Source organism: Lynx rufus, unplaced genomic scaffold, assembly GCF_022079265.1.
Source record: "Lynx rufus isolate CCGP_SWC_20201006 ecotype Redwood Valley unplaced genomic scaffold, mLynRuf1.p SCAF_3, whole genome shotgun sequence".
NCBI lineage: Eukaryota > Metazoa > Chordata > Mammalia > Carnivora > Felidae > Lynx > Lynx rufus.
In genome coordinates this window covers 188,157,462-188,170,629 of record NW_025814845.1, presented here as the reverse complement: position 1 = coordinate 188,170,629, position 13,168 = coordinate 188,157,462, and the positions used below count along the sequence as shown (strand labels likewise).

General features: G+C 44.1%; 1 protein-coding gene across 1 annotated transcript; it reads left to right on the top strand.

Annotated features, from left to right (window-relative positions):
• The first annotated feature begins 3,521 nt into the window (after positions 1-3,521).
• Positions 3,522-10,785, top strand: ING2 (inhibitor of growth family member 2). Its single transcript, XM_047091802.1, has 2 exons — positions 3,522-4,100; positions 8,772-10,785. The coding sequence occupies exons 1-2, from the start codon at positions 3,929-3,931 to the stop codon at positions 9,440-9,442; spliced, it is 843 nt and encodes a 280-aa protein (XP_046947758.1). The 5' UTR covers positions 3,522-3,928; the 3' UTR covers positions 9,443-10,785.
• Positions 10,786-13,168: the final 2,383 nt, after the last annotated feature.

Below are 13,168 nucleotides of genomic sequence, written 5' to 3'. Positions count from 1 at the left end.
GATAGATAATTGTCTTGATGGGATAATGGAATTGTGGGTATGTTTTTATTTTTTAATGTTTATTTATTTTTGAGGAGAGAGACAGAGCAGGAGTGGGGGAGGGGCAGAGAGAGAGGGAGACACAGAATCCAAAGCAGGCTCCAGGCTCTATGTTGTCAGCACAGAGCCTGACACAGGTCTCGAACCCCTGAGCCGTGAGATCATGACCAGAGCTGAAATCAGAGGCTTAACCACCTGAGCCACCCAGGTGCTCTAGTGGGTATGTTTTTTAAAAAATTCTCTTATCCCTCCATATTTAAAGTATTTACAGATAAAATGAACAGTCCAGCAGGAGATAGGAAGCGTGGAAGGCTACAGATGAAATAATATTGGCCATATATTGATAAATATTCAAGCTGGTGAATAGTGCATTAGGATTTATTGTATTATTACCTCAATTTTTGTGTGTGTTTGAAATTTTCCATAATAAAAAAGTGTTAAAAATATTAAGAAGTAGAAAGAAGAAAAGCATTTCAAATTTAATTGGCCTGACTTAAGCAATAGCTGAAATTTTCTCAGGTAGTATCTTTAGGAATCCTTCAGAACTATCTGCTAATTTGCTTTTTCTTTTCTTTTTTTTAAGTTTTGCATTTTTTAATGTTTATTTATTTTTCAGAGAGAGAGAGAGAGAGAGAGCGCACAAGCTGGGGAGGGGCAGAGACAGAGGCGGGGAGAGAAGATTCAAAGCAGGCTCAACACTGTCAGCGCAGAGCCTGATGCAGGGCTCGAACTCACCAGTCGTGATATCATGATCTGACTCAGCCACCCAGGCACCCTCCCCTGCTCATTTTGTTTTCAATGAGAGTTTGAAGCTATCGCCCTCCCCTCTCACAATATAAATAAAGCTTATAAGACAAAGGTTTAGAGGCATAAACATTTCCCACCAGGGACCTCTTAAAAGAAACTGATTTCAAAATTACAGGTAATCCCAGACACTTGGTACTAATCTGGAGGAGTCAGTTACTTATCTTTTTTAGGGTTACTTAATGGTAGAAAACAGTTTGAAGAGCAAATAATATGCCTTTTTGCTTTATCAGAGGACTTGATATCACCAACTAATTCCTACATTGCAAAGAACTGGGGGCTTTTAGATTTTGCATTTAGCCGAGTAAGGGAACCCAGTGTGAAACCCCCCAAATGTCCAGGTAAGTGATTACTGAGAAGAAAAGAACATCATAAATAACCAAAGGTCAAGAATTGAGTTTAGGGAATACGGTGATTTCTTTTTTTTTCTAAGTTAGTACTCTCTCCACACAGTGTGCTCTCACAGGTATGGCAGGAATAAGCCTTTGATTAGCTTATATTAATTTAGCAAAAAAAAAAAAAAAAAAGCACGTCTGAAATAATTCACACCCCGTCCCCCCCATATTAGAGTGTTTTTTATACGCTTAGGCCAACACAAGCTGAAAAAAATCACCATTTGGATTTTTTGCTTCCTTTCAGCCTGTTTAACAAGAGTTATGAAAGGTGAAGAGAATGTATAAAAGATCTCCATTACCATACTCAGCCTCTCTTCTCTCTTCTTGCTCTAGCTTCTTGGACCGAATAGTCTAAGCAGCCTGCATCACTGCCTTTCTTGCTTCTGGTTTCTAACCACGTGTCCTATCTGCCAGCGGATTACTTCTCAGGCTGAATAAAACGCATAGGCGCATTCAGTGTCTAACCTGAATCGGTGAATAACAAGGCATCTTGCATTATTTGGGGCTTCCAATAAGGACTCGGTGATTCAAATCCATGAATAAGAAAACAGTAGGGTTCAGGTAAAAAGCAAAAAAATTCAATTTTTAACAGTGACGGGTTTTTGATAAGACCTGTCTGCTTAATCTGAAAGATATTAAAGAATGACAACAATGAAATCCCTAGACGATTCTCAGAAACACATCACCCTGTACTGCCTGGATCGGCTTAATATTCAAGTAGTCAAAACCACAAAAGTGTCACAGTATAGTAACACGAGGCAATCTCCGAGTCCCGAGCAATATTTTTATTATTCCCAAAACGCCGAATTTCCTGGAGGGCTTTTTGTTTGAAATTTAGCATTTCCAGCAGATCAGGGTCTAGATTTCTCTTTGCATGTCAATGGGTACTTCTACTAACAGACGTTTTCAAAGTGCTCTAAATAGGTCACCGTACAGGTGTACCACCGCTGCGAACGAACTGGATAGAAGGAGAAATCCAAGTTCAACACCCACTTACGCTTCCTTTTTAATTCAAAGGTACTACTCGGAATAGGACTTGTGTTCATAGACACTCTCCGAAAATCCTCCGCGGATTCGTTCTATTTACAGCCATTTCTTTCAAAAACACATGTTAGCATATACTCTGAGAGTCCATCTGGAATTAAAATGAGCTCTTCTGCAGGGCGTTTCATTTAGCACTACACAAAAATTAAGCCCTGAAAGTCGATCACATACACAGGGACGCGGGCCTGATTACAGATTAGGCTTTTATTCTTTCGCTTCTTCCCGACCCCGTGGTTTTCAGTCTTAGGATAAAAAGAGATGAAAAGGGGGTGCTGCGCCCCTCACGCCTTCTGTAAGCGTCGCCTACGTTGCATGTCTAAACGTTCTGACACCGGGAGGGGGAAAAAATTCTTTCTTAAAGGTGGCCTATTGGACGAACACGTTTCTGGGGGCAGATGCAGCCTAAACTAAAGAGGAATCCTGAAGGTGGACAAAACCTGCGAGGCACTTCGGCGGCGGCGGACCTCCCGCGTCTGAGAAAGGGCGGAAAACACTAAAGCCAGGAGGGAGATTTAAAAGCGAGCGGACTAAAAGAGAAGGAAAACGCAGGGGGCACGCGGGAGCTCCGCCTACCTCGGCTACCAGCCCTCCCCGGCGCTCCGTGAGCCCGAAAGCCGCGGCAGGAGGAGGGCCGGGGCCCGCGGGCAGCGCTGAGGCGGCGGCCGGGCGAGCCGCGGCGGCTCGGCGGGAACTCCGCCGCCGAGCATGCCGGGAGCCGCGCCCGCTGCACGCTGGGTCGCGTAGTTCCCGCAGGCCTTACTCCAGGTTGTAGCGAAAAGCGGCCGGCCGCCCGCTGCTCTTTTAAGGCCTCGCGAGCTGCCGCGCCAGATCCACCTGATGGGGAAAATGTCGGTAACGCCCGGCCGAGGGAGCTGGACCAAGATTCCCCCGGCCTGTGGGAAAGACGAAAGGAAGGACTCAGCCACCTTCCCGCTCAAGTCCCATTCAGGCATTGAGCAAAGAGGCGGGCTTGACAGCGCTTCCCCTTTAAGAGGGGGCGGGGCGCAGCCTGCCGTTTGGCCGTCCTCCGCACCCTCCCTCCGGGCCGAAAGTTGACAGACCAATCGCCCGGGTGGCGGAGGGAAGGCGGGAGAATGCGAACCCTTCGGTAGGGCGGTAGGGGCGGGCCCCCGGCCTTATTAGGAGTAAGTCCTGCGCAGGCGCAGAGGCGGCCACAGGCGGAGGGGCGGGGGCAGTCCAGTGAGAGACTCTCCTACAGGCACCGAGGGTGATTGGGAGAAGAGGGGGCAGCGAGGGGCTTGTCATGGGGATCCGTGCTACGAGACGGCATTGGTAGCATCTGGGGACTCCCAGGGGGACAGGAAGTGTCAACGCCCGGGACCCCGGCGCCAGCTCCGCTGGGGGGATCCCCGCTGCTCTAGTCTTTGGGAGGGAGGGGAAAAAGGAGGGAGCCCTGATCTCGCCCCGCCCCTGGGCTTGTTACCGCGGGGGCGGGGAGTGAGGGCTTCTTTTGGGGGGAGTGGAGATCGGGGGACTCGGCTGTGCCCTCTTGAGCGGCGGCCGGTGTCCCCGCGGCGCCGGGCTGCCGAGCAGAGGAGCCGCGGCGGCCGTGGCTGTTGCATGTGTGGCTGCTGGATGCGGAGGCGGCGGCGGCGGCGGCGGCGAGGAGCAGCAGCGGCGGCAGGATGTTAGGGCAGCAGCAGCAGCAACTATACTCGTCGGCCGCGCTCCTGACCGGGGAGCGGAGCCGGCTCCTCACCTGCTACGTGCAGGACTACCTCGAGTGTGTGGAGTCGCTGCCCCACGACATGCAGAGGAACGTGTCTGTGCTTCGGGAGCTGGACAACAAATATCAAGGTAGGGGGCCGCGGAGCTGCGTGTGCGGGTCCTCCCCTCAGTCGGATTCGCTGGCCTCCGGGCACTGTCGCTCGGAGGCTGCCCGGGGAAGTGCCACTTTCCATTTCTCCTGTGACAGTCTCCCCGAGTGCACAGACGGGGTCTGGTGTGTGGGACGGGGGAGAGGGACTGGAGACCGCGTCCGGGGCCCTCCCTTCCCCCGCTGCGGTCGGCAAGGACCTCTGTGGGGTATCACGGGTGGGGGTGGGGGCCGCTCGTCAGCCCCCGCTGCAGACCCAGCGGCTGCAGCTGGTGTGGAAAGGAATCAGCCATTTTAAGCAGCATTTGTTCCGGCGCTTGCCTGCCCGGTGCCGCAGACCCTCCTGCCCCGGCGAGGGAGCGTGCAGCCGGGCGGGGGGCTGTAGGGAGTGAGCGGCCGGCCGCAGCCGGACACCCGCTGGTCTCCCGGGCCTGGCTTTCCCCCTCTCCTCCGACCCCCACCCCGAGAGCAGATGCATTGGAACGTGCGGGGGGGGGAGGGGGCGGGAGAGGGCCGCGAAGGCGGACTCGGGGAGGTCCCTCCCTCCGCTCTCCGGCTCCCGGCTCGGGAATTGAGTTCGTTCCCTTCTCCCGCCCCAGGGAAAGTTCCGGGCCGCAGCCTTTTCCTCTGAGCCTTCAGCCAAATGGTTAAAAGGGGAGGGGTCCTCGCGGGGAAAGGAAGAGGGGTGTGTGTGTGGCGGGGAGGGCCTCCGTCCGTGGGGGCGGGGCCTGAGGGCGTGACGTAGGGCATGGGAGGGGCGCGGACGGGCGCGCTCCCGCCCGCCTCGAAGATGGCTGGTGCCCGGAAGGTTTGGGCGGAGTTGGCTGGTTGGGAGGTGTCGGAACGTTGCAGGACGTTAATTCGTCCCTAGCGCAGTCGATGTTGGGGTTTGGGACATATTTATCCTGGTTTTTCGACTCTTTCTCAACCACTCAATCAGGACGAGGAAACATTCAGCTAACTAGGACCATCGCTAGCCCTAGCACCGCGTAGGTTCCGGGCCTTGCGTCACTTCCGGGCCCCAGGTGGAAGTGGGTGGTTGACAAGGCAACCGCCTGGCGTCCTTTAACCCATGGGTCCCTCCTTCGCCAAGTTTGTGTAATGAGGCAAAAGCCACTCTTTGTGGTCAGAAAACTAAGATAGGGAATCAGCCTTTCCTGCAGAGAGTATCATTTATCATCCACTATTGGTTGACTTTGGCCTGCTACTAGGAGGGGAGAAGTTTAGATGGGGAGCCGTTTCGCGTTTACTAACCCTGATCAAGGAACAGACCTTGGACGTAATGTGGGAACAGCCATACGGACTTCAAAAAGATAACTTTTGGACCCCATTCTTTGTTTTTCTAGACCCTCCACTAATCTTATGATTTAGTCTCAAAGGAACCCACTTCTGGGGTGACATTTTCTGACCTGTAGCATATTAGAATATTTAAGTGTCTCTTTGTTTTTGAATCTATAACTTATTTCTGCCTTCTGAATCCATACGATAGGGCTGATGATAGGACTGAGCTCTGTTAGGGGGAAAGAGAATTAAATAGTGATTACTTACTGGGTGTCATTGCTGTGTCCGATCCAGAACATTATTTCATAATTCTCTGAAGTAAAAATTTATTTTACTAAGGAGTTAAAATTTACAAGGAGTTTAAGTCACTTGTTCACTTAATTAGGTGGGGAAGTAGCCTGGCTCCTTCATGTACACGTCCTTGTTTTTAAACTATTAACGTTGTATACAAGCTTTTTTAAAGCACTCTAAAGGTATTTTCTACAGACATGGAGCACATTCATGAAGTATAGCCTAAGGATGACACACATGTGCTTAAGAATTGTATATTGAACATTTTTAGTTTTTCAAATAGTAACCGAAGTTTGTAAAGCTTGCATGTTTTTGCATTTCTTCACAGACATATTTGCCTTCACAAGAGTTAAGCTATTTTCATTTTAATTGGGGAGGGAAAATTGGTTACAGGGAAATCTGCCATCTTGACCGTCTAGAATTGTGCTAAGTAGCTCTGGTAACATGAGAAACAGTATTAGGCTTTAAAAGATTGAGAGATTATAAACATTTTAAGATTGTGGTCAGCTTCAAGATTAATGTAAGACAAGGATCTGGTTTTCAGTCTGTGCCTGTGCTTACTAATTTCTGCTTTATATACTTCTGTGTTCTTGGTTCAGATTTCATATGCTTTTTGTTTCTTTGCTAGTTCTTAGGCATTTTCTGTTTTTGGATTTAAAACTTACGGCAGTATTTAGTGATATGAATTATACGAGAAGTCAAAAAAATTTCTCTCCTACCTATTTGAGACACTTTCAGAAATTACTGGAGAATCTTAAAAGTAACCTTAAAGACTTTAAAAATACAGAAATGAAGAAAACAATTTCACAATTGAAGTATTTATTATAGGACCTGGTTATTAGAGAACCTCAATTTTTGTTACAATATTCTTGTTCCTAATGTCTTGGGCAAATAATCATTGAAGAAAAAATTAATACTTAATTTCAAGTGCTTTCCGTGCAGCTTAGTAGCAAATGCTTCAATGGCAGAGCCAGACATACGTATGTGGCAGAGTTCAAAGTCTGGGGTTGTTACCTCTTGAACTTCATTTTCTTCACATATGGAAGTGATAGCGTCCACATAAGGTTGCTGTGGGGATTAAATGAGAAAATCTTTATCACATACAAGGGCCCTAGTAAGTGTGTTAGTTTCCTTTCTTCTTTCACTACATAATTAAGATGTCTTAGAAATGTGAATTTTTCTCATGCATAGTATCTTATCAGTGTGCTTGTATGGTATGATATAATTAGCCTCAAATCCTGATAGTTAGGTACAGAATATTTAAAATAAGGTTTACCTTTATTTTTTAATCCTCAAATTTTGTCTGAGGGGAAAATATGTGATGTCCTTATTTTTCCTGGAGAAAAATTACGTTCTTAAGAAAGTCACCCAGCCAGGCAAATGGGCTAGATGTGAACTTTGTTTTAAAATATGCTGTGCAGGTACGAGTGCCCTCAAATGTGCGGTGGCATTTTGTCACGTATCCCGGGTTAAGCGGTTGTCCAGCACATGTGAGTACTTCTAATTTCTAGGGAGGAGTTAATTCATAAGAGTTGTGTTGAATGCCTGCTTTGTGTTAACATTTCTCGGAGACAGCCTAATGTATGCATTTTACTCGTCTAGCATTTCTGTTCTTGTTAAAGTAATAATATTGGAAGGCAAAACGATGGTATGCCATGTGCTGGTAATAATATTAGGATGTAAAACAGTGATATGCCATGTGGTGTGATCAATTAGAGTTAATTTTTGTTTCTCTCCCTTTAGTAAGACAGAACTCAGATAGCGTTGTATCTCAGAGGGGCAAGAAATAGAACAATAGAATAGAATAGAAATTTAATCTTACGTAAATTTTTGGTGACATCTGGAACTCTATTTTCAGATTTTTGTATGCCTTCTAGTGACTCAGACATTTTTAATTGATTTAAATGTGTCCCACATGCTATACAATACCAAAATCAGCAGTTCAAAAAGCTTAGAACCAACTGCTGAGTTATCTACAAAAGCAGAGTGATCCGGTGCTGACTTTACTGTAATTGTATTAGTAGCTTCGTCAGTTGATGCCAGAATGGGAACCTAACCCCACTCTGTAAATAGCTTGGTTTTCAGAATCTCCCCTATGGTAAAATAAGAGAGCCATTAAAACTAATATGGGGGGGAGGGGAAGAGTGACTCGTGTCTGCTTTGTTTGAGTGTCCAGGGATATGATACGCAAGTAAAGGTGTAATGTCTCTCTGGAGTCATGTAGCAAGTCATTGATTGAGCTGTAAATCCTGTAAACACGGTTGGACGGTAGTCTGTAGCGAGTTTTAGAACCTAAGTTTTACAGTTGAAGTCTGGCATGTAAATTTCATTACAGTGAGTGTTTTGAGGTTCACGTGAAGTGTAGGTGACTTCACTAGGTGGGCTATAAAGTGGCATACAGTGTTCTTGCCCATGTATTAATTAGCGCATACGTCTCTTATCCTTTTTTTTTTTTTTTTTTTTAAGTAAGTTCAGTGCCCAATGTGGGGCTTGGACTCATAAGCCTGAGATCAAGAGTCACATGCTTTACCAACTGAGCCAGCCAGGCACCCCTCTTATCCTTGTTAATATAAATTACTGAGTATTAGAAAGCTTTGTAAAAAATAAATACATAAATAAATAAGAAAAAAGAAAGCTTTATATTCTTATTAGTTTATTTCTTTAAAAACATTTTTTAATGTTTTATTTCTATTTTTGAGAAAGAGAAAGACAGAGTATGAGCTGGAGAGGGGCAGAGAGAGAGGAAGACGTCTGAAACAGGCTCCAGACTGAGCTGTCAGCACAGAGCCTGACATGGGGCTCGAACCCAGGAGATTACAGCCTGAGCCAAAGTTGGATGCTTAACCGACTGAGCCACCCAGGCACCCCTTATTAGTTTATTTCTAAATATACTTTCATATTGGATAACGTCTGGTTTTTCTAGGGGAAATAATTTTTTTAGTGTATGCATACCATAGAGGAGACTGGTTTTATGATTTGAGTTCATTCAACTTTACCAATTCTGTGAAGCATAACTAACTTGAAAAATATCATATGTGCTAATGCACAATAATGTTCTGGTTTTTCTCTTCTGTTTTCAGAAACATTAAAGGAAATTGATGATGTCTATGAAAAATATAAGAAAGAAGATGATTCAAACCAGAAAAAACGCCTACAGCAGCATCTCCAGAGAGCATTAATCAATAGTCAGGAATTGGGAGATGAAAAAATTCAGATTGTCACGCAGATGCTCGAATTGGTGGAAAATCGGGCAAGGCAGATGGAGCTGCATTCACAGTGTTTTCAGGATCCTGCTGAAGGTGAGCGCGCCTCGGATAAGGCAAAGATGGAGTCCAGCCAACCAGAAAGATCTTCCAGAAGACCCCGCAGACAGAGAACCAGTGAAAGCCGTGATTTATGCCACATGACGAATGGGATTGAAGACTGTGATGATCAGCCACCTAAAGAAAAGAAATCCAAGTCAGCCAAGAAAAAGAAGCGCTCCAAGGCCAAGCAGGAGAGGGAAGCTTCGCCTGTTGAGTTTGCAATAGATCCCAATGAACCTACGTACTGTTTATGTAACCAAGTGTCTTATGGGGAAATGATCGGATGTGACAATGAACAGTGTCCAATTGAATGGTTTCACTTTTCATGTGTCTCACTCACCTATAAACCAAAGGGGAAATGGTATTGCCCAAAGTGCAGGGGAGATAATGAGAAAACAATGGACAAAAGTACTGAGAAGGCAAAAAAGGATAGAAGATCGAGGTAGTAAATGCCATCCACATTTTAAAAGGTTATTTGTCTTTTATATAATTCTTTCAGAATTTACTTTCAGAAAATGTTTTAGGGTAAATGCATAAGACTATGCAATAATTTTTAATCATTAGTATTAACGGTGTATTAAACGTTGTTGTACTTTGTCTGTGACCTTAATTTTCTGCACTGAATTACCAAATATTTTAAACCAGGTAGTCTTTAGATCGCCTGATGAAAGGAGCAGGGAATAGGGAGAGGGTGGTGTGAGCATTAGAACTTCACAAACCAGGCCTATTTCATTTTCATTGAAAACCACAATGCTGTTTCTGAGGTAAACACCAAAGTTTTGCTAGTATTTTAGTTCTCTGTGCTTTAAAAATTTAGATGAAGTTGGAGTTCTCTGTAAGCATTTAGATCATCTTGGGTAATTTAAGGTATGAACACTACATTTAGAGCTTCTTTCTCCCTAGCCCCATTTATACATACACTTGTTCATCTCTAGGCTTCCATGAATTTAAGGAGCTAGAGATAAGAATAATTTGGGATTCCATGTGGAATAATGTGCTCTTATTAGAGTATTTGCTGCTGTATTTTCCTTAGTAGCATTTTGATACACTGTCAGTAGCCCATTTGTAAATGCCTTCCTGCTGCATCATAGATACATTTAATCTAGTGCTTAATAAGGGAGTTGTGTTTTGTTTTGTTTTAATTGGGACAGGCAAGCATAGTTAGGATACCAAAAATGGTGCCATTGGCTTATATTGGAAAATTTGGGGTTCTGTAGTATCATGGTTCAAGGTTGAGCAATTTAGAAAAAGCATCTTCTTTAAAAACATTTTCCGCGTGACCCACTGCTGAGTTGCCTAGCCACGGGCCTATCAGTGGGGACAAGGGCATATACTAGTCTTTAAATATTGCCTTTATGTCAAACGGGAGTTTCAATAGTTTTGCTAGTGGCTATAGTTGATTTCTGTCCCAATCAGTGATTATATATTATTTTAAGTAATAGTGTATTCACTTTCACTTTCTGGTACTGGTGCTGTTTGATGTTTTCATGTTTAATGAACTAATTTCATTATAACAATGCAATTAATAATGTATTTGTAAATTGAATTTTCCAAGATCCTGGTACTTTAAGAGTAAGCATATTGATGGATATATATGAACATATATTCGGAGAATTGTTTGGTCTGGGGGAGGAGGCAGATGATTGACCAGTCCTTTAAATCTGTGTGTAACGTAACTTTTTATTCCTCATTTCTTCCTAATCTGATGATCTCGATTCTTTTTGATTAGCGTGAAAAATTCTGTCTGCTTGTTTGGAACAAAAAAAAAAATTGTTTTTTCTTCTTCTAACTCTCCTGTGTGACTTTTAGGCATGTTATTTCCTCTCATCTGGGTGTCCAGTTACACATCTGTAATACAAAATACAAGGTTGGCTTCAGTATCTCCAAGGTTTTTTTGAAATCTATAGTTTTTGCACTATGGTAAGGATTTTAATAATCAAATGACTTGTTTTTCTCTTTTGTTAATTTTGTCCCTCATACTGAGATATGAAAATACTTTAAAGGTGATCTTTGAGACAGGTAAATGCACAATATTTGATTAACTTCTGTCCTAAGGGTATTTTGCTTGATGACTGGAACTAGTTGGTTATATTACTTCTTGAGCGAGAAGTATTAGACAGCATGATGAAGAATTTATTTGTTGTAACATAGTTGAGTTGTAAAGACATTCTTTTCTCTCTTGAAAATACAGCATTTTGTCTTAGTGATGACATCCTTATTACCAAGATAGAGCTGTTTACCTGACACCATTAAAAATATCGGTATGTACAAAGTCTCCAAAAGCTTTCAGATGTCACTATATGGAAGTCAACGCTTTTTCATACATTAGATTTCCCTTAGCTTATGGGGAAAACAAAATAAACTTCATAACAGAGGCCCCAAATTTGGATTAGGCTTGCTAGGAAAACAGACATGGAAAATCCTGTAAAATGTGCTCTCTTCAAGACCTAATGTTTGAAACAGTCTTATTCTTATGAATTTTTTGTTTGTTTTCTGTACCATACCACACAGGAAATAGAAGTCTTAAGTTTGCATAATATTTTGACTGGGATTTCTTTTTTAAGTATTCTAGGTTTCATATACTATCTCATATCATGGTTATTAACTCATGCTATAAACCAGGGGTTCCTAAACTTGTCTCAGAGTTACTTCAAGAGTTTCAAGAAATACAGATATCTCTCTCCCACACCCAACAATTGTGATCTCATTCATTTGGAATGTGGCTGAAACATTAGAATTTTTTTTTTAATCCCCAGGTGATTCTAATATACAGAAAAGTTTTGGAACCACTGCCATATTATGAAAATTTGAACCTGTTCGAAACTGGGTGTCTTCTCTACATTCAGACTTATGGGACTCTGAAGCACATCCAAGTTCTGAAACACGTGCAAGAGGTTGTCCCTCGCACCCAACAGTCTACCAACACTTGAAGACGCCACACTCGAGTGCTGCTTGTGTGCTGTTCTAAGCAGTGGCGGTTTAGAAGACAATCCTTGCTCACACACCAGACATTCTGATAGTCAGATATATGTAATGGTAGGGAACGGTTTAGAGGGGAGTAAAGTAGAAGAACAGAAAACGGAGGGAAAGAGAGGTGAGTCTTAATTGTGGTGATTAAAGAAGGTCTCGAAGGAAGTGATCTTGGAGCTGAGGCCAGAGGGGGAAATAAGGGAGGCAGGCAGAGGTTTAAGGGAGAGAGGGGTAAAAACAAGCTCATCAGTTTAACTAGAACACTTGACACAGTGCGGAAGGGACTAGAAACTGCTGACTCTCGAAAGCCATGGTAGGAAATTGGGGAAAGGTTTATATTGAAGAGTTTTTTGACGATCACAATGATCATCTGCACCCAAAATCTGGGGAGCCTTAGTGAAAATAGGGAGTCTCAGGAGACTCAGAAGCCTCTGCACAAGAAATATTGATGGCTTACGGTAGGACTCCGCTTAGGTCTTCAAGATTATTTTTTAAATTCACAGGATTCCTATAGTTGCTTTTTAGCTTCAAATGGATATTAGCGAAACTTCAAGGATTTTGGCCCAGTGATTGGAAAGCAAAGAGATGACAAGGGTGACTCGGGTTTTGGGGTTGTGGGGAAAGATCAAGATTTCTGTTTGCATTTGGGTGTGAGGTTCCTGATAGGCTTCTTGTGGGATCCAACGTGGAGTGGAGGGAGGGGCCGGGAGCTAAACCTGTGGAAATTAGCCTGTGAGTTGAGTTTAAAGCCATGCGACTAAAATCACTTGTAAACACATGATTGCCTCTCAATTTTTTTTAAAATGTTTGTTTGTTTGTTTATTTATTTTGAGAGGGTGAGAGAGAATCCCAAGCAGGCTCCACGCTCAGTGTGAATCCCAACCTGGGACTCGGTCTCGAGACCTTGAGATCATGACCTGACCTGAAATCAAGAGTCCGGAGGCTTAACCCACCGAGCCACGGAGGCACCTCGAGTGCCTCTCAAATTTTAATGTGCACGAGTCACCTGTTTTTGTCAAAATGCAGACTTGGATTCAGTAGGTCTGGTATGGGGGCCTGAGATGCTACATTTCTGACAAGCTCCTCAGAGGGGCTGATGCTGCTGGCGGGGGGTGGGGGCGAACCTACATTTTGTGTAACAACTGGGTGGATCCAGACGAGGGAGGGGTGGGCCCTGTGGCGCTCCAGGCTTGGAAAGGGGG

Coding starts and splice junctions, on each gene's coding strand:
- ING2 (XM_047091802.1), top strand. CDS start 3,929: ATGTTAGGGCAGCAGCAGCAGCAACTATACTCGTCGGCCGCGCTCCTG. Junction 4,101..8,771: donor GCTGGACAACAAATATCAAG/GTAGGGGGCCGC, acceptor TTCTGTTTTCAG/AAACATTAAAGGAAATTGAT.